General features: G+C 42.2%; 2 protein-coding genes across 14 annotated transcripts in view; one reads left to right on the plus strand and one right to left on the minus strand.

Annotated features, from left to right (window-relative positions):
- Nucleotides 1–19,182, plus strand: part of LOC308053603 (neural-cadherin-like) — an 83,103-nt gene extending 63,921 nt beyond the window's left edge. For 3 of the 9 annotated variants that reach the window (XM_080365044.1, XM_080365045.1, XM_080365048.1), the window contains 7 exons: nucleotides 191–371; nucleotides 1,267–1,433; nucleotides 2,196–2,460; nucleotides 3,916–4,096; nucleotides 5,091–5,335; nucleotides 7,974–8,128; nucleotides 11,585–19,182. In XM_080365044.1, the coding sequence (XP_080221170.1) occupies nucleotides 191–371; nucleotides 1,267–1,433; nucleotides 2,196–2,460; nucleotides 3,916–4,096; nucleotides 5,091–5,335; nucleotides 7,974–8,128; nucleotides 11,585–11,998 (1,608 nt within the window). In that variant the 3' untranslated portion in view covers nucleotides 11,999–19,182. Of the gene's footprint in view, nucleotides 1–190; nucleotides 372–1,266; nucleotides 1,434–2,195; nucleotides 2,476–3,915; nucleotides 4,097–5,090; nucleotides 5,336–7,973; nucleotides 8,129–11,584 lie in introns of those variants that run through there. The other 6 variants (XM_080365046.1, XR_013923691.1, XR_013923692.1 and 3 more) reach the window with 6 other exon arrangements.
- The window catches only part of DPY19L3 (dpy-19 like C-mannosyltransferase 3), a 38,040-nt gene continuing 34,018 nt past the window's right edge, over nucleotides 16,441–20,462 (minus strand). For 4 of the 5 annotated variants that reach the window (XM_080365079.1, XM_080365077.1, XM_080365078.1 and 1 more), the window contains one exon: nucleotides 16,441–20,008. In XM_080365079.1, the coding sequence (XP_080221205.1) occupies nucleotides 19,847–20,008 (162 nt within the window). In that variant the 3' untranslated portion in view covers nucleotides 16,441–19,846. The remainder of the gene's footprint in view (nucleotides 20,009–20,462) is intronic. The other variant, XR_013923695.1, reaches the window with a different exon arrangement.

Raw genomic sequence — 20,462 nt, forward strand, 5'->3', positions numbered from 1 at the left:
CGGTTGAGTTTATTCAAAGGCAAAATATGGTCTTGAGAAAATAAGTTGAAATCTGAATGTCAAAAAGCAAACTTAACATCTTAAGCAATGCAGATGAAGAACAGACTGCTCTGTGGTATAGCTATTCGTGTTTTAAAATGAAGTGTGTTTCTTAAATAATGTTTCGGTGTCATACAATTTTCTCTTGAAGGTATATGACCTTCAGTCTCCTGCAGAGTCCCTGAATAGCCTCCCTGGCTGCACACTTACGGATGGGAGCTGTGAGACCTTGGGGTCGTCTTCTTGTGGTGTTCATGGGAGGTGTCTTGGAGACTGGGGTTCATTTGCGTGTCGTTGTTTGCCGGGTTACTATGGCTATCGATGTGATAAAGGTGAAGTCTCTTTTTCTGTTACATTATTGATAGGCTGGTAAATTTTACAGTACAGAAAAATTAAAATGTTTGCAGGTAATGATTGCTGCGGTGGTTTGTGATGTTTACATTGTGTAAAACCATGTTTCAGTGTAGTAACCTGCAATTTTTAACAGTTTATTTTCTAATTCCCTTTGAGAAATTACTTTCTCTGTATTAGATCATTTCTTTAGTCCTGAGGGTGTTTGTGTAGTAACTGTGTAATGGAGACTGCATGACAAAAGAATTGTGAAAAAAATAATGTGTTTTCATCAAAGGTTTTGAATCTGCATTAGTTTGCACTTTCAGAAATATCCAATAACCTAAAACTTAAACGTGAGTGTGCCAGTACCACTCGCTGTGCAGAATTAGAACTACACAAGTAGAATTAGAAATTACTGCTCTGTCGGTGTCTGGAAGACACTCCATTGGTTTAAGAGTCTGTGCTTTCGGTATAGTGGGATCTTTAGCCCTCACGGAGCCAAAGTTTGCAGCAAAAAGACAACTATAAAACAGCAGGCTGTGAAAATGTGTCGTAGCACTTAATACTTGGTCTGCAGTCTCTTCTTTTGTCTTGGTCAGAGCTTCTGCTTTCCTGCCGTCATCCTGTGTGAGCATTGTTAAGGAGGAACATCAGCAGGATCAAGTCAGGAGGGAGATCACCTCTTTACAGGGGAGGATTAAGTGGGAAAGTGACTGGGGAAGTTGTGGAAATAGTTAAAGGGGCATGTCCCAAAAGACAAGTTGGTCTCATGGATCTGTGCTGTGCATTACAATTTTTTCTTTTACTTTCAACTCTTATTATTAAAATAATGCAAACAACAGTATTTCCTTCTCCTCACAAAATGCCGTAAGGGTCTCTGTTCTGTCTTTCTAGCTGCCAAAGAATACACATTTGGGCCAGGAAGTTACATTCGCTATCAGCTTCCCATCAGCGTGCCCGCCCGTAGGACGCTGTTTGAAGCCATGATTAGGACACGGCAGCCTGACAGTGTCATCACAAGCATGTTGTCTCGAAATAAGGATGAACACATCACCCTACAGGTGAGCAAGGCATCCCAGACAGTGATAACATAAAGTTAAATCAATGCCAGTGAATAGTTACCCCAGAGAAGCGTTAGCTTAAGTAAGAGCTGGAAACGGAACCAAAAACCTTATGCTAAGCACGAAAACTTTGGAATTCATTTTATGAGCACTTACAGATCTGATCGTTCACTGTTGACTACACAGCCATGGCGTATCCCATTTGATTTCATAGGAATTTATTGCCAGTTACAGTGAAGTATATATAGTTTGCTATACAGAATGGGATGAATGGTGTGTCTACCCTGGTGTCCTATTTGGCTGTAGTCATGAGTGGCCGATCCTGCATAGTGCAGACTCTGGCAAGAAAGCTGCCTGTAGCAGTTAATGGTGTTGGACTCAAAATGAGAACCTTTGCGTTTTATACGTACCACCAAATGTCACCTCTTGTCATGTAACCATGTTACCTCTTGAGTTAAGCTGGTTTGAGCTGTTAGTGCAGAGGTGATAAACCAGATTCTCAGCCGTATGAAGAGCCCTATAAATTTGTCCAAGAGACACGCAGGGTACAGTTACTCCAAGTGAACGACATGCTACACCACTACCAGTATTTAGATTGTCTAGTTCAGTAGCACCTGAATTATCTTTACGTTACACTGTATGTGCAGTGTAAACATAACCTACATTTAAACAAATGCTTTACGATTGAAGTTACAGGTCAATACAAAACATTCGGTGATGACTTCTGTTTTCTTTCTTACTACTTTGTTAATTATCCACAAGGTTGTTCAGGGATTCTTAGTGGTCTCATATAATCTGGGTGATGGAGACTATTCTGTAAGCCTTCCCTCCTACCACATTGATAATGGTGAATGGCATCATATGACACTGGAGAGAAATGAAAATGAATTTACTCTTCGCCTTTATGAAGGAGGTGGGAAGAGAGAAATTCTGAAAGCAGCAGGAACGTACAAAGAGATTGTGATTGACCCTAGCAGCTTGGTCCTTGGAAACACCTACCCATTCACTCAGAACAAGAGTTTTCAAGGTGAGGAATTTTTGATCTCACTGTTCATAATATGGACCTGTAAAAGTGAAGGTTTATTGGTACTACATGGGCATATTGCAAGAAGCTTGCTTTATGTAGAGCCCAACCAAAACGGACAGATGCTTGCATGACACTTTGCAAAAGGGACAGGAAAACTGTTCTGACTAGGAAAAAGGTACAGCAGGGAACTAAGAGCAAATACTGTTAGCTGCTGGACTTGCAACAAAGGTGGTGACCTCTTCACGTGACTGTATGTGTAGTTTTTGTAACTGGAGATCCACAAGCTTCTCCCAGCTGGGCTGTGGAGGGCTCACTGCATTAGATACACGGTTCATTGCATGGCTCTATCCAGCCCGCTCAGCTGCTGTCCTTCCCTACCAAATATAACTGTCCCTATACTGAAAGGAATATTTCCATTTTATATGTGCCTAACAGAACAAACTCTGGTTTATTACCTTTATGCACGACCTTTGTGTTGGTGCATTTTATAGTCACTCAGATGAAGCGTTAACTAAAATTAGAAATGGTTTATGGAATTAGAGATAACAATTTCAATTTTCAGCAACGGAATGGACACAGTCACGATGTCTGTTAAAAAAATGTCAGTTTTCAGCCTGGAAATTGAATAGTTACGTTTCTCTATATTTCTTCTTTGTCTAAGGTTAAGATACCTGTAACAGCTTAGAAAAAGATTGTTTTCTATTGTTTCACTAGAAGTATTCCAATGATTAAAGTTTACACTGAGAACTAGAGACCATATTCTGAAATTTTATTTATTGAAGTAATAGTATTTGTTTTTAAGCAAATGAAGGAGTCAAATGGTAACATGAAAGTCATTTTAATGAGGACAACTAATGTTGCTGTTGAGCAGCTGAAACTTTAAGGGCTTTGAATTTATAAAATGTACTTCATTCATCAAGGTATATGCTTTTATGCTGAGGCATCTTGTGCATATGAAATCAATACATTTGTACATCTTCAATACAAAATTCCCATCAGTGACCCAAGGCTGTTTCACCATTATTTGTGGTTTGCTCTCCTGTAAAGTTAAGCTGTAAATTACAATTAAAAATCAACCTAACACAGTTTATACAGGTACACATTGAAGAATGTAACAGGTTGTCCCCATATAACACGTTTTCCACAATATTTGTACTTTTCTGTTGAAAACATAGTGAGGGGGTACATATTCTACTGTCTTGAGCACAAGCACATAGAGGCCTGCAGCAGCACTTGGTTCTTGTGGAAAAACACTGGGACTCTTGATCAAAATTTTTAACAAATTCAGTCAAAAAATGGAGAGCAATGCTTTGAAAGGTCAGGTAGGTTCAGTCCTGGATTTGAACTTTGGTAGCCTGGGTCCTTTGTTAAAACATAGACTGCCAAATCTTACAGCTGCTTCAAATCATTCTTGCTGAATGGCTTTTAAAACAGTCTCTTTGTGCCTTGCCTCAGGATGTATGAAGGATGTCAGATTTAATAACTACAGAATCCCTCTGGACGCTCACGTGAAGGAGCTGGTGTCAGTATTAAGTGCCCAAGGCGTCAAAGAAGGCTGTTCTTCAGAGGCTTGTAGGAATAACCCTTGTAACCAGGAATTTATTTGTGTTGATTTGTGGATGATGCATGAATGCAGGTAATTAGTGGAAATAAAAGCATAAAACCCTCCAGACTGAGGTGGGAAAGGGTAGATGCTGAAGAAGGGTGCAACTTGAAGGGTGCCACTGGCAGTCTTAGCAAATCAGTTGAACCACAGTGAAACGCTAAGCAAGGTGCCTTGCAATAGGCACCAGGTTACTGAGAACACTGCCCTTTTAGGTACTACCCTTAGCGGATGTAAATCAGTGTACCTCTGTGGATCCTGTAACAATTTCGGCTGCGTGTCTTAATTGAAAATGGTTAAAGGATAGCAGCAAATCCAGAATGTTTGTAAAACCTGAGAACCAGGAAAAAGGGGTATGTGTATGTGTGCTGGAGTGGAGTAGAAAACTGGTGTGGCTAGGCTAGCTGTCCTGCGAAGCTGGTGCTGTGCAATGGAGATGTGCTTTCTTTTGGTAGTGTCTGACTTCTTACTGTCTTAGGCTGTGGCCTCTGTCCCCTTCCAGGCTACCTGAACTGCATTAGAATCAATGCGTCCTTGAGCTCAGCTCAGTGTTCTTGTGTGTGGCTGGGGTTAGGACAACAGTAATTTGAGTTAGTTGTGCTGTGAAGCACTTTAAGCGTTATGGACTGCCACTGTCTACACAAATGGAGTTTAATAGAGATGTATTTTCTTCTGGAAATTCACCGTTACGGAAACACAAGGAACATAGCATAGCTTGTCCTTCCTGGACAGAGCTGAAGACCCTAATCCAGCTATTTTTCACATGGGTCATCTCACAGAAGCCAGTGGAACTACCCGAGTTCTGAAAACCCCAGACGTAAGGGTTTAAAGTTGTGGAGTTCATTGTTGTATGACTGCTTTAGAAAGGACTGCAACCCTGGAATTATTCTAAGTAACTTACTTCTAGTAGCTACTTCAGAAACTGCATATAGAGTGTCATCAAAGACCGTTTTAAGATCTTACATGCTGTCTTTCCTGCCTACTTTTCTCAAAGTTTAATGGTTTCATTTCACATTTGTCCTTTCAGTTGCCCTCCTGGACACATGATCATGGAGAATGCCACTGGCAGACAGTGTGTCTACACTGCATGTGCTGAGAGGCCCTGTAACTATGGTACCTGCATCTCGCTGTCACCAACCAAGTTCCAGTGTCACTGCCCTGATGGCTATACTGGACCTAACTGTGAAATCACACTGGCGATCTTCCACAAGGATACAGGCCTGAGCTTTAGTTCCGTGTTTGCCATCTGCATTTGCTTTTTGGCGCTGTTAGGTAGTTATGGCAACTACATCTTGTATTATCTTTGGTGAACTCATTTATACATGTTGTCCTGAATAGCTGTCATCTCATCCTCTTGCTGAAAAACTCAGTTTCTTAATGGAGACTTGACTCTGCCTTCATTTCTTTGCCATGGTCTCAGCTCCATCGTTAACCTGTTTTTCATCCCCGTGTGCATGTATTGCTACATGATTCAACATTTGTGTAGCTATGGAAAGTCTTTGCAGTTTTATTTTCTGCCCATTTTCACTTCATTGCTAAGGAACTGTTCAGATGCATAATTGGAAGGGAATGCCATTGAACAGCAAGAGTGGAAATTGCTACCAGATAAGCATTGTTTAAAATACTACTGAGCATGAAGCAGATTTTTTTTTTTTAGTCTAGGAGAAATACACTGATAGAAATACACTTGGTCAGACGGGAGCAGTCTCTTGCATCTTCACAGTTGTGTCAGAGCTCCCAACAGCTGCTTTTGTCTTCTTCAACCATTTTCAGGCTTAGGCATTGGATCTCAAAAAGAAGAGGAAAGACAAAGAAGGATCTCACTAGGGAGGAAGGATCACATCTTTGAGTCCTCCTTCTTTGTTCAGATTTCATGAAAGTTCACCTGAGCAAGGACATAGGATTTTTCTCGTGGCTTGTACAGTATGAAGTTTTATTCAGAAGTAGTAAGAGTATGAAAATGTGTTGTGGACTATTTTGAATCCCTCCTTGTAGCTACCTGAAATACCATCGTTCTCCCCAGCTCTGCTAGATACTATGTTTGCCATGCAAATACGAACAGCAAATAGCATGGGAAGCTACCTGGTTTCACAGCTTTTGGAATCCCAGTTAGCTGAGGTTGATAACAGTTCGTTATGTTACAGGAGGGTGATTTTTGCTGGGTCAGAGCAGTTTTATTGTCAGTTGACTTTGTGTTGCTGCCTGTGCTTGACTGAAAAAACAATCTTTTACCTAATAACCCTGCTAATCTTTTAGTTCTAAATTATGAGTAAGAAACAGTTGCTATTAACCAAGTGGTGTGCATTGTTGTGAAAATTTGAGTAGATGTGGTTAACAGTGGTATTATCACACAACTGTGACTTGTTAGGAGAATTTTAAATAAAATTGCTTGTTCTCAAGATTTCAGATGTCCTTTCTCATACACAGCTCCTAGAAAGTGTCAGTGCTCTGAAAAGTGATCAATTCATGCAGCTTTAATTATAGATGTATAAGATTCCAATTGATTAGAAAAGCTGCTTTTCTGATTACATCCTTTAAATTCAAGTGTGGGACCGTTTTGCAAGTAAATCAATACCAGGGCGGCTGGTGTCACAGGCACCTTCCCTGCTCCCTGCCAGGAGGGGACTTCAGCTCGTTTTGTTCAGTTACAGACACAGCAATACCTTGGAGCTTGCAGCTGCCCTGACGCTGACACCACGGACCAAAGAACCAATAACCTCCACAGAATGCTTCTAATGACAGCACTGTTTAATGACAGCTCAGGATCATAAGAAAATCAGGCAGGAGCTTGCACTGTTGGTGTCTGCGTGGAAGAAATGCTATCTTCACTGGGGGTGTTCTGGTTTACACTCTTGTCACGCTCTTGGAACATGGGCTGTATTCATTTTAAGTATTGACTTTCTACTAGTGGCCACAGTGAAAGATTAGAAGAGTTGTAGAACATCAAAAGACTTCTTGAGTATCTCAAAATCAGCTCAGCTAAAAAAATGACTGTCAAAAAGTTACCACATGTGTGAAAATCTGTGGGACGCCTTCTGTTAATTGGGATGGGGCAGGGAGGAAGAGGTAAATACACATCTCAAATGCATTGGTTCAGCTTGAAGGGTGTAGCTACACAGCACAGTGCAGGGTGTAGACCTCCATGTAGACCAGTTTCAGTCCCAAGGTCATGTCTATATGCTGCCTACAGAACTGCAGTCAGCCATGTAGATACTCTGTAAGAGATTCTGCTCTCTTTAATTCACTGCACTCTTAGTTTATGCTTGTAGCCAATGGTTTGAGGTCTTACTATGAGCTGTTGTCAATTTCTCTAGAGTTGGTAACACAGTAGTACACAAGTTGCTATTTACATAATGTTCAGTATCTGATGGTGAAGTTTTACAACTGTCAGTGTGTAAAATGTACCTAGGCATGTAAGAAAAATGTTTTAATTCATGGATGCTAAGGCAAAGTGTGCCTGCTTAGGGTTTTACTTCCTAGTAAAATGTATAAGAGTAATTTCCTCTTCAGTCTCCTGTCTTCTTGTGCTTCGTTTCTATGTCATTGCAGTACTGTCAACACGTTATTTATGTGCTGTATACACTCTCTTACAAAATTCAACTCGATACAGTCAGGTGTCTGAACACCACTTGGGTCATGCAGTTCTTGTACTTTAAAGGGTATTTTAAAATGCTCTTTAAAGGCCTTTTCTTCTGTCTTTGATGCTCACTTGTAACTACACTGAAGAGTGCAAAAATCAAACATTTGCTGAGAAACGCAGAACTACAGCCTTGCTGGCTCCGGCTGCGAGCCAGGGCTGCAGCGCTTGTGTACAACAGCTGCTGCCTAAGCCAGCCTGCAGCACTCCTGGATGTAAACGTTGTATTTTTTTCTGACCGATGTTCTGTTTTGCCCCTGTGTGTTTACACAGCTCTGTTCAGCGCTGTATTCTTGTGGGCTCACTGGAAGACTCGCAGAGGTCTGAACGGAGGAGTTCACCACGTATCTGCGCATCATGAGGATTTGGAGGACGTCAGAGAAAATATCCTCAACTACAATGAAGAAGGAGGTGGGGAACAAGATGAAGTAAGGATTGTTGTGTTGTGTTACGCTTAAGAGGGGGCTGCTGGCTCACCGTGCTGATGAAAACGTATTTTATGCTTTTCCATTATAGCTGAGGCCTTTAGTCTTTGTTCTGCCAATTCATTACTGCAGTTGGTAGATGAATTATTTACAAGGTTATGTACACAAGGGGGTGTGCTTCTGAAGTGGAGATAACTGCTAATCAATTTTTAATTTGTCTTAAAGCAAATGATCCTGTGTGCCTATTTTGAAGTGCTGGTAGAGTGAGTTTAGCAGTAAAGACCTAGTAGCTGATGCGTTTGGTTTCATGGCTCAGGAGATGGTGAGGTTCTCAGTGGAAATTACTGCTGTAGCACTGAGGGCTTGAAAGAACCTGATGTGACCTGTTCTTTAGGGACAGTCTCTTTCTGGAGACTGTTCATAACAGCAGGTATTCCGACTCGACTTGCTAAGAAAGCAAGGCACTGTGTTTGTTCCTCTTAAGCCCCAAAGAACGTGGTGGTTGTGGAATAACTTTTCTGCATTGCTGTTTTGGGGAGAAATACACTGGTGAACACAAACTGTGTTCATACTTCCAGTAGACCAGATTATACTCAGAACATACAATGTCAACATTTCTGCTAGCTGTTTTAAGGATTTCTACATGTCAGTGTAAGATGGAACTTTGAAACAAAACTGCAGATGCTCTAGAGGGGTAATTTAAATAGACTGTTTGCTGACCCACAGATGTTTGCCATGTTTAAAAAAGGTAAGGAACTGCGTTGCCACCTTTGGAACTGGCCATTTCACAGATTCAGAAGGTGCTGTGACTCTGTAGAGGTAATACTAAGCAGGGCACTGCTGTGATGAGGCACGAGAAGATAGTGATCTAAAAAAAAAATGTTAAATGTGACCTGTCCCAAATATCCTCAAGAATTTTTAGTTACAGTGATTTACATGGCCACCTGAGAAAATACTCTTTCTTGTAGAGTATTCTTAATTTCTTGATGAATTAGTGTGACCATAATAAATAGAGGGACATTTTCCATGTGATAATATAGACAGCTATATGCATAAATCCTGTTTTCCTTAACCAAATTAACTTCCTCTGCCATACTTGGCAATTTTACACCCAGAAATTTTATAGATTGAGGAAATCCACAGTTACTGTATGACATGTTTAATTACTTTGGGAGAGTTCTTAAAATACACTCCTTATTTTAAGCAGTGGAATCAAATTAGCAACTTCTGGTGATCTTCATCTGAGGCAATTACTCTGTCTTGAAGAAATGCTGCTTGGAGTGGAGCCTCTGTGGGTTCTGTATACTGTTCCTTAGTTATTCAAATTTTACAGTCGCTGGGATTGCAGCTAAAACTTCGCAGTATCTTTTTGAGTACCTAATTATTTGTCTAGATTAAAAAAAAATATAAAAAAGAACAAAGTACCCAGAATTACAGTACCTTAATTGTATTTTCATGTTACCTTAACAAAAGGATCATGAAGGCGCTTGGACAAGGAAATTTTGTCTTTGTAATGTTAGCAGAGGGTATGATTATGGGTACAAGAGGCTGTCTTACTAAGGAGTTTCCGCACATGAAATAAATAAAACTGTATTCCTCAGAGAAATTAGGAACCCGTAAGAATTTTAGCAGATCAATGCGCTACTGAGTATATACTTAATGCTGCTAAACACCGAATGTTGTTAAAAGCCAGCTTTGAAGCTAGAGGCAAGGATGGACTTGGCCTTGTAGGCTGCCAGCTAAGAATGGTATAGAATCAGAAGTCTGTCATTTTAAGGAACAACTAATAGCAGTAAAGGATAATTTTAACATCACCCAGTTCACTGAAGGGAGGATCATGAATCTGTATTTGGACAAACTCCTATTTAAATGTTGTACGATGAAAAGCTGCCGTGGTTTGCGGATCATGCTGGTAGCCATGCTGTTGTAAAATGCTCATAGTGGGATGGATGTACCCTGTGCTTATTTAGAACGTGCCTAAGGTAGGCAGCTGCCCTGTAGGTCTCGCATCGTTCCTCTCTAACGGTATTTCCATTCTCCCAGAGTCTGACTAAGCAGCTGCTCTGTGTTACAGTCCTGTCCCGCACTCCCGTCTTGCCACCTACGTGGCTTCCTGATTGCAGGGGGGTTTCTTTTTGAAGCAGTTTTCTGCCTCCCCATTGAAATTCAGCAACACTCACCAAGATTACTTAGGATGATCTCTCATAGAACAGTTACGTGCAATTCAGCATGCAAGAGAATAAATGCAATCCTTTAGTAACTGCTGACTTGGCGGCTCTGTCGTTGACGGCCGCTGTTAGAGGAATAGCCTGAGCAGTACCAGTGAGCGCTGGTTTGCTGTCGTGGGCTGTCTCACACAGCCTCTGTGGCCTGTCAGTCAGTGCAGAGGCACAACCTTGCGATGGCAGGAAGGTGAAGGCTGCGGTGGGACACCACTTCGTTCTTTCAGCTGCCATAAAGATTCTGATCAGTTAATGCAATTAACACGTATGCTATCGTAGCTTTAGTGACAGAAGCTGCGCTTCAGGAGCTGCGGCACAGTGATCAGACAGCATGAACTGCTGCTGCACCACGAGGGAGTATTTCCTTTTTTTTGTTTTGATTTTTTTTTTTTTTTTGTAATAGGTAGTCACTTGGCTTTTACAGCCATGCCACTTCCATACAACAGCACTAGCTATTAATCCACAGGCTGATAAAATTTTAACAGAATTCACAGCAGATGTTTGAACTACTAATGCAGAGAGTTCTCTTTTAACAAGCTATTTGTGAATATCCTTTCTCCCTGTTGTTGCCAGACTCGGTAGCAGTGTTTAACGATGATAAAATATTCAGATCTGAATTTCAGAACAAAAATTGGGGCATTTCTGTCATTTTTATTTAACTTCTAATACGAAATTAGACTTGATTTTGAACCTAACTGTAGTAGTGCAGTGTTCCTCATGCATTCATGTCTACAAATACTTCCAAGGGTGAGTGCCATGAGGACGGGGCCAGGCTTCTTTCAGTGGCGCCCGGCGACAGGACAAGGCGCAATGGGCACAAACTGCAACACAAGAAGCTTCATATGAATGCGAGGGAGAACCTCTTCACCTTGAGGGCACACAGCCCTGGCACAGGCTGCCCAGGGAGGCTGTGAAGTCTCCATCTCTGGAGATGTTCCAAACCCGCCTGGATCCAACTGCACAGCCCGCTCCAGGAGAACCTGCTTTAGCGGGGGGTGGGCTAGTGGAGCTCCAGAGGTCCCTTCCCACCCCGGCCACACCGTGATTCTTAGCTGCTCAGCGGGGTTTGACTTTCTTTGGCACACTGTAGGTGGCAGAGTTGGTTGAACAAGCCAACCTGTCACGTGTTCACACCAAATGGACTGCCTCAGGATGTACCTTCTTTATTTCCACTAGAACGTGAAATTTTGGGACCTACAGGGACCATTAATTTAACGTGAATGCTTTCTCACACCAGGATGCATACAACATGGCAGAACTGCAGGTGCCTATTCAAACCAGCCCAGCCTATTCGCTCTACAAGAAGAAAAAGAAACCACCAAAATGCAGCCGTGACTTTGGTGACGCGCCCCCAGGCACGCAGGAGCAGCCCGGACCACCAGCGCCTGCAGAAGCCTCTTTCGCTAGCGCAGACTTTGGTCAGTACCTGTCAGATGTTGTCAGAGACGCCGACCGTCACCTCCAGGCCGTACCCCAGGACTCGCTGCAGGTGTTCTGCACCGAGGGCGACAGCTTGGTTGCGAGCAGCCTGAGTACCCTCAGCTCTGCTGGGCCAGACGAGGGGGTGGTGTACGATGACATCAAAGCGTGGGGACCAAAGTTCGAGAAGCTGAGTGAACTGTACTCATGTGTAGGTGCAGAAGGCCTGTAGGTTACCGAGCCAGCTTCACCGTTTCAGGAGCAAGGGTGCAGGACAGGTTTTCATGCTCGTTTTTCTTTCCCCTGTTATGGTAAGGCACTCAGATTCCCACTAACAAGCCACACTTTGCATCTAATTGCGAAATCTAGTAGTAGGACCTAACCTTGCAACATTCTGGTCATTTATATTTGGGGTTATAAACTTACTGGAAACAGTAAAGGGACAACTTGGGGTACATAGTCCTTCACACACAGTGTTTAAGAAATAGATTTTTTTTTTGTTACTAAGCTAATAAAGGACTCCCTGCGAGATCCTGTGTACCCAAGCCAAGACGGTGCTCACAGTGTGAAGGAGGCATGCGGTGGGCACGGATTTCAGTAGGAGCTGTAGCAGTTATTTGGACAAAGCACATTGTCTTTTTCTTGTGGAAATGAAGTCCATGTTGTGTCACATCCATCTTGTTGCCCTGACTGAGCCTCAGTTAAAGCACCGGCTCGCTGAACGTGGTGCAGGTAGAGCCCATGGATCCAGGTAAAGGAATGAAGCAGCACGGATGGAGGTCTTTGAACTGTAGCTATACCTTAATGATATCACTTTTTGCTGTCACATAAACACAGGAACTGAATTTAGGCACAACACATCGTCAGCTGCTTGCAACTAAATCCTTATCTTAACTGAAACCCCAGGTTTTCTATGAGACTAGTCTCAAAGGTCACTAGTTAGGAATTCCAGCAGCAAACACCACAGCTCACCGTAATTTCTCATTCCTAATGGGCTACTAAATTGAGCCTAAATGAAGGACCAGCCTGAACAACATCATTTGCATCTACAACGCCGCTCCTCGTGTTTTGCTAAACCGCCTTTCTCGTGTCAGAATTGAAATAATTAGGTTTGAGGGGCTGGAGACTGACACTTTTAACAGCAGCACTAACCAACTACAACTGCAGCCAAGTCATGCCTTGCCAGAAGGGGCTGACTGAGGATACAGAGGGATTTTCAGTGAAGAAAAAACCCAGCATCCCTTGGATGTTGTCAAAATACCTAGTGTTTTTAGGATGTCAGAAGACTGATGGTCTTCCCTGTATCAAAGAACTTCACCCAGCACTGGGACTTCTAAAACAAAACCCTGCCAAAAAATCTAATAATGCCAAGATGGTGATTTTCCAAAACTCATGATTGACAGCACGTATCACACAGGCCTCCTTCGGGCACATTTTAGTAGAAAATCACAATCAACTGGGGACAGAGAAACCCAGGGAAAAATCTAACAGTGGTTGCAGGGGGTGGAATACTATGCTTTAAATTATCACCCCCTTTTTCAGATTGTTTAATGTCCAGCTAGTATTCTGGATTTTTGTTTTAGGTTTGACTATTTGGAAAAGAGAAGGCTACAAAAAAAATTTTTTTTCGAGACCATTTGTATATCTAAATGGAGTAAAGTGCAGCAAGAACAATCAACAGGTTTGATTCACAGATGGTGCATAGTCTATGATGATTTTGGTGCTTTAGTCTATGATTTTGTAATTTTACAGATACATTCACCTGTGAGGAAACAGGCTAGAATATCCTGCAGTGTTCACAAAAGTCAGGTACATCAGCTTCTGCATTTCATGATCGTAGCAGTTGCAAACAAGATATGGAAAATAAACTCAGCATATATTATGCACAAAAATCTATTCCTTCCCCAAACAGCAGTAATTTTGTCTGCATACCTTTGTGTTCTTTCCATAACTATGGATATCCTGTCATTTTGGCTGGTTTTGATTTAATTTAGCTGGTAAGCTCCTTGGGGCAAGGACTGTCTATTTGCCTGTGGAGCGTCATGTGTCTCCAAGGCACCGTATAAATACTAAATAAGCCTTCTATATATGTCTCTTCTTTGTATAAATTTAAGGTTGACTAAACTTGGACTGTTGAATTAGTTCTTTCTCAGCTTTGATCAGATGCTTCCACAGCCGTGCGCTATGCGTGGTGTTCGGGCTGCCAAGCTGAGGGAAGCAGCAGTCGCCTCTCGCTGACGTGTGGGCTCAAGCTCCAGTTCCACGCTGAGAAGCCCCATTGCCGTTTGCGAGCGTGGCCCAGTGCTGAGCTGGCTGGCGCCACAGGCGGTACTTGCCTCAGCCCGGGGCTCTTTGCCAGGCAGTTAGCTCTAGGAGGAAGCAATACTTTACAGTCAACAGAATTACTCGAGTTGTGTTACCCACAGCCATAGTCCCTGTTCTGAGATTTTAGGCGCTGAGAAGCTGACGCGTGGGCTGCGCACTGTGATCCGTAACGTCCACTGTGCGCGACAGGACACGTGCACCAGTACGGAAGGTAAGTGGTCAAAAGATCTCCAGGCTTCATGGGTGGGACAAACCACAGCTCAAAACACTCCAGTTATTTGCCGCCTTCTTCTTCCCCCGCCTGTGATCTTAGTTCATTCCCACGTGAAGCCCCAGCGGAGGTTTGCCACACAAGGCAATCGGCAGAGGAGCCAGCGGTGCTTTGCCCTGAGTGCCCCGTTAACCCAGTTACTGCGCACCTGGGAAAAACGTCACTCACCTTCCCCAGAACGTGACCGAACAACCCCACTACAGAGTAGTCTGTGATACGGAGGGCTCGGCCCCATTTGGTGAAGCTCTTACTCCAGCCACCAAGTGCCTGCCTGCTCACCGGGTGAGAGTAAAAGCACAGCGGTGGTGGGTGGCGGAGCCAGGCCGGCGGCGGGGCTGTGCAGGCACAGCTGCGGGGCTGCTGTGGCTCCGGGGCTCCTACTGCCCTTCCCACAACCCGAACCTGCTGCTCTACTACTGCTTTTTCCCCTACTACAGCTATGGCGTTAATTTGTAAACAAACGTAAGTAACAACAAGCACAAGCCCAGGGCTGCTGGTGTAACTGCAGGCAGCCGTACGTTTTACAGAACACACAGTATCAAACAAAAGGTCAGAGAAGCATTTTAGAACCACTATAGGAACTGGTGTAGATACAATCCCAGTAATAGGACAGACTCGGGCACAGCTGTCACGCCCTATTAAAACCTACTTTTTCTAGGGAGTACTGATTAGTTAATTTAATTTGCATGATGCTCTTTTAATTACTGTGCAATTTCTGAAATCCTGTCTTCAGTTGTTCTGCATTTACACGTACAAATACTTCAGTACCTTGACAAAAAACCCTCACCCCAGTATAGCACTGACATCACTCAAGAACAGGAACAGCTGGCTGGACAACAGAAAGCTTTGCAATGGGTGAGGGGAGAAGAAAAAACACTGAATAATAATAAAAAAATAATCGCTGGGTCCCTAGGTAGTGGGATTTTCTGTAATCTGGTACTTCTATTAATCTTCCATGTTCTTTACAGACTAAACATGTAGTAAGAACATTTTATTTAGTATAAAATATTTGTAAAGGTCTGAAATTTAAATAATCATGTGGATATTAGTATTTAATCTGCCTGCCTGTCAACTATGTTAATCTTTGTTTTTCCCCTTTTAAAATAACATTCCAAGTATATAACACGTAGCCAAGCCATAGGAAAGCCGATTGCCCTCAGGTCTGACCTACTGGCAAGGACCAGCAGCTTTAGAAGGGAAACCGTGGCTGTAAAAGGAGCAGGATTAGGTAAGCAAAAGTAAATTGAGCATTTTCTTAATTATAGAAATGCTAAAACCCATGGCCGTTTCTTGCAGATTTCAATAACTAGTTTGCACCACACGATTGGTAACTGTTGATGAACAAGGTTTTGAGGAACCCGGTTCTCTGGAACCCCAAATCCCCTCTATGCAAGCATACCATGTTATGACCACATTTCATTAATTAAACTAATTTAGAATTCCTGTCTGTACCTGATTAACACTGGTGACGAAACTCCCCAAAACCTCACTTTAAGAGCAATACTACACATGCAAAGATACGATGGCACTCGGGCACCACACAGGAGAAAAAGCCGTGCTGGCCAGCTGTACGCATAGCTCTGCACACGCTGCTTCTCCCTGCTGCCAAGAGCGCCCAGACTTAAAAGCTTACCTCTGTCAGGGCACCCTAATTCAAATAAAGCCTGTGATACACGTGATTTTCCTCTCCCAAAGAACACGTGTTTCTTTTCATTGCGTTAAGAACACTAAAGCTTGAGCTACAATGCGGCAACAAGCAGATCCCCATCGGTCAAAGCAAATTACGTTTACCTAAACTGAGTAACCGCCTCAGTCCACTGACCTTGCTAGAGTTACAGGTTATTGGGTGGCCGGTACACATCACGGCTGGTACGCCTTTAATGTGCAACAGAGGAGTCCAGCAGGCTGTTAAAAACAACAGGTGATTCAGAAAGTCAGTGATGCGATGTAACAAGCTCCAGAAAAGTCAAAACTTCCTGCTGAGAAATACTTTGCTTTCCTCCATATGGACCGGAGCAAAGCCAATGCCCTGACTGCACCTTGCTCAATCCACCCCAACATAACAATAATCAAAAAAATGATCTTCAAATTCCACATTTTATTTAGTATACAATAAGTCATTACATCTCTTTACAACGTCTTAGAAAATAACTGTTAGATTTCACCGGCAGAACACTGAAACAAGAAATGAAAATATACTTATGGATCTCAGAGGCTTTTCTCCCCTAAAAACACTCTGGCTACTTGATAACGTTTCGTCTCCGTCATCTAAGAAACCCCAGTTCATACCACAGTTCCACTAACAACGTGCAGCTCGGAAGTCCTGGCAGACAACAGGTAACGCGCGCAAGAAGCCACGACGGTGCCGTTCCCATTGGCACTTGTAAGACTTCGGTAAAGGCATTGCCAGGAGGGTTGTTCTGGGGGCAGGTCACAGTTAGTACAAGGCCAATGGACCGGCGCCGCCACAGCAACCCCTTGGGAATAAGGTGCATCAGGGTGACGTAGGTCATTTCAAAAAAATTGCACATTTTAAATGCAGCGAATACAGATCACGACGAGACGTGGGAAGTAGAGAAAACGGGTATTAGGCAAGTAAACCGCCACCTACCTCTGAGAAGCCTCAGGCTCTGACACCCACCTCCAGGAAGAGAACCGCAGCCCTTGCCACCACCAGCCCCACAGCCCCCTACCTCGGGCAGCACCTCCAGCTGCTCCAGCCCTCCCCAGCACCCTCGCCCCGGCGGGCAAGCCTTTAAATCAGGGACAGGGAGGCAGCTGCTCCCTCTCTCCCAGGGTTGTGTTGATGTGCGTTGCCCTCCTTTGAGCTGGTAAGTGGTTTTGTTCCTTGGTGTTTTCTATTTCACTGTTTTACAGAGATTGGTCTTCTGAATGCTGCACTATGTAGTCACTGAAATAGGCCCTTCGCTCAAGTATTAAACCTTTCTGATGCAGGGACTGTTGGAACGGTTTAGAAGTGCCACAAGCTACCTAGGCTTTAAAGACTGAACTGCAAGAGTTAAAACAACCTCAAAACCACTCTGTATCTAATACTTGAAGTTTCTGGTGTGCTACTCTGAGGGGTGTTTATGTTGGAAGGAGAAACTCTGTTACAGTGGTAGTTCTGGATCATGACCACCACTGGCTTTTACCTTCCCTAAGACCCAGGGTAGCTGGGAGTCCATTTTGTTTAAAAACAAAACAAAAAAAATGTGCACTTAACAGTTTCTACAAAAAGGTTAAATTTCTCCTTTGGCAATATCCATCAGAGATTGTATTTTTGAAAAAAGTCTATTTAAAAATAATTACCATTACAGTCCGGACTTCTTAAGTCTCAGCTGCTGCCACCTACAAGTAAATTCTGAAAATGCAAGGGTACCGCTGGAGCTTGGGATCGCGTTTCAATCTGAGGAAAGTTACTGCACCTTTAAAGAAAGATACAACCACATCTTAAAATAAGACAATACAGCCTAGACACACTTTACCTCACGTGTGCTTGTTTTCAATTACTGTAAGGCACTCATCGAGGAATTCACTGACCCACGCTTTCAGCAAGAATAGGCATGCATCATTACAGGCCTAATTAACGTTTTAATACTGATTAAAATGTTTTATTACTGTATTATGTTAAACTGCAGTGGTCTCCAACCTCATTAAGGGACACAGGCTAGAAATTACTCGGGAGTTTCAGCTGCTCAGTTTAACAACCTAGCTACTGTCACAGTTTGATTTAAATACACTCTGATTAAAGCACACTTTCCTTTCCTGATAGCGTGAAAGTGCAGAAAGATGTTGAACATTGTTTAATGAGTATTTACTGAATATAAAATTGTTTGAGCATGTGACATAACCATCACCATCTTTTCAGTAATTTACCTTAGTACAACTGAAAAAGAAAAACCCTTAAATCACTTGGAATTGGAACACAGCTCAGTTGTGAAAGCTAATCTCATTACACATCTTGATTAAATTAAATGTGGAGTTTGCTATCAGTAGCGCTTTAAGCTTCCCATCATTAGAAATTAATTGCAGTGGTAATTATTAGAACTGAGTTATTTGCACAGGCCACAGACACTCTTATAGGTGTTCAAATGTTAATTCAACATTGGCCTAGAGGCACTTGATTATTACAGTTCTGTTCTTCGTAAGAAATGATCCCAGTGGATGTCTAATTACAGTTGGAGAGTGCTGTTAGACTTTCAATCAGATTTAATCTCTTAATTTCAATATAAAACCAAAGCAGTGCTAAAACCCAGCAAAAGTCACGTGTCATTTACATAGCATTTAGAAAGTCAATACAATTCATGAAGTTCTAGCCGGTAAAAAGACAGAGGGTACAAACAAATCACAAAATTCTCAGGGTTGAGACCTGTCTTCACTTGAACTTCCAAGCCAACTTAAAACAACTGTAGTTTTTTGTTTGTTTTTTTTTTTTTTTTAGGATAAAGAACAAGGACACAATGATTTTGTGCTAAAATATATAGCTTAGTGTCTAAACTAATGTAAAGCAAAGCTCTAATACCTGAATGCATTTTAAATACCTAAGTTTCCTGCCCAATTTAGAGATTAATTTTTCTGTTGTAAGGGTTGGCATTGTTCAATTTTGGTATCCTACTGGAATTCACATGGGGAGAAAAAGGATCCCCTGCAGGTGTAGAAAGCAAATACAGAAAACAGTGTTGTCAGAATCCAAGCTGAGAAAATTGTTTTTTTTGTTTGTTCTGAGCATTTTATGAGGCTACAAACATGCAACATGTATCAAGCATGCTCCAACTTTTATTCTCATTAGAAATACATAACACTCCATCATTAAATGCTTAATGTTATAAAAAGTATGTTTCTGCATCACTAAAAGTGCTGGACAATGATTAAAGTTTTACTCTTTAAACTCGTTTCCTGATTCTGCACTCACACTCAAGAGCTTGGAAACTCATATCCACATACATTCCCAAAGAATTCAAAAAAGGAGGCACTGAAAGAGCACAAGGATCTGTCTGAGAGGATCAGGCTGTAAGACAAAACAATTTTTGTGACTCTTTTCAGGATTCACAGAGATAATGCATACTCAGTATAGGAGCAGCATGGCCTGCTTCCATTGAATTTGTATCATTTTATAGTAAAAACCCAAACTGCTGAGCAGAACTTTATAGGCTAGCTCTTCTGCAGTGGTTGTGCAGGCTGCTCATTTTGTGTGTCTTCCCATCAGTTAATACTCAGGATATAATTGTTTTCCTGTTTTCAGAAGGTCAGACTTCATTATCAAAATGGTCCCTGCTAGCATTTATTTATGAATCTATGAAAATTTTGGCAACATCAAGAACGTTATCAAAACTAAACTGTCTAAAAAAAATAAGAATCACAGTAATTAAACAAGAAACCATCAATGCAAAATGTCTTACAAATGTAACATGTTTGTAAACTTCTGCATTTTCTAATGTGGGTCCTAGCATTAAAATAGTGAACTTGAAGCCATGGTTGGCAACGTTATTTATGCTTAGCAAGTTTGTAAACGTGGAATGTTTTGTTTTGAAACACTCTAGTGAAGCGTATGGTATAAGAAGGCAGGTTTTTTTTAATTTCCTCACAAAAGCGAGGATACAACGAAGGTTTCAAATCGGGTTCGTTCTCTCCCAAACCATCCATGATCTGCAATGAAATGGAACAGATTTGTGAAGTATCTTTAGCCAGTTCACAGTTACAGGCAATAACAAGAAGCTAAAAACAACCTCAGGAATACATTCAGAGGGTCAGGTGGGCCAAATTTGTTAAAAGCGACTGTATGAAACAAGTGGGAGGCAGAAAATAACATTAAACCAGTAAGATTTATAGTATTGTCTCTATTATGGATAAAACCGATTTGGCAGTGGTACGTATGGGCTTTGGGTTACGCGGTCTGCTGCGGTTCCATGTTAGCCCCAGAAATGCTTGAAAACTCCCGGCACAATGGAGTGATACAACTGTCTGCTGAAGCTATGAAGTGATTCACACTCTCGAAGAAGACACCATCTGTGTGTTGCTAACCTGAAGCTCATCATGAAGTGATACTTATTTTGCCCAGGCTGAATCCCTCCTTTTTTATTAACAATTACCCTTAAAAGCA

This window comes from Falco punctatus, assembly GCF_963210335.1.
Source record: "Falco punctatus genome assembly, chromosome: 14".
Lineage (NCBI taxonomy): Eukaryota > Metazoa > Chordata > Aves > Falconiformes > Falconidae > Falco > Falco punctatus.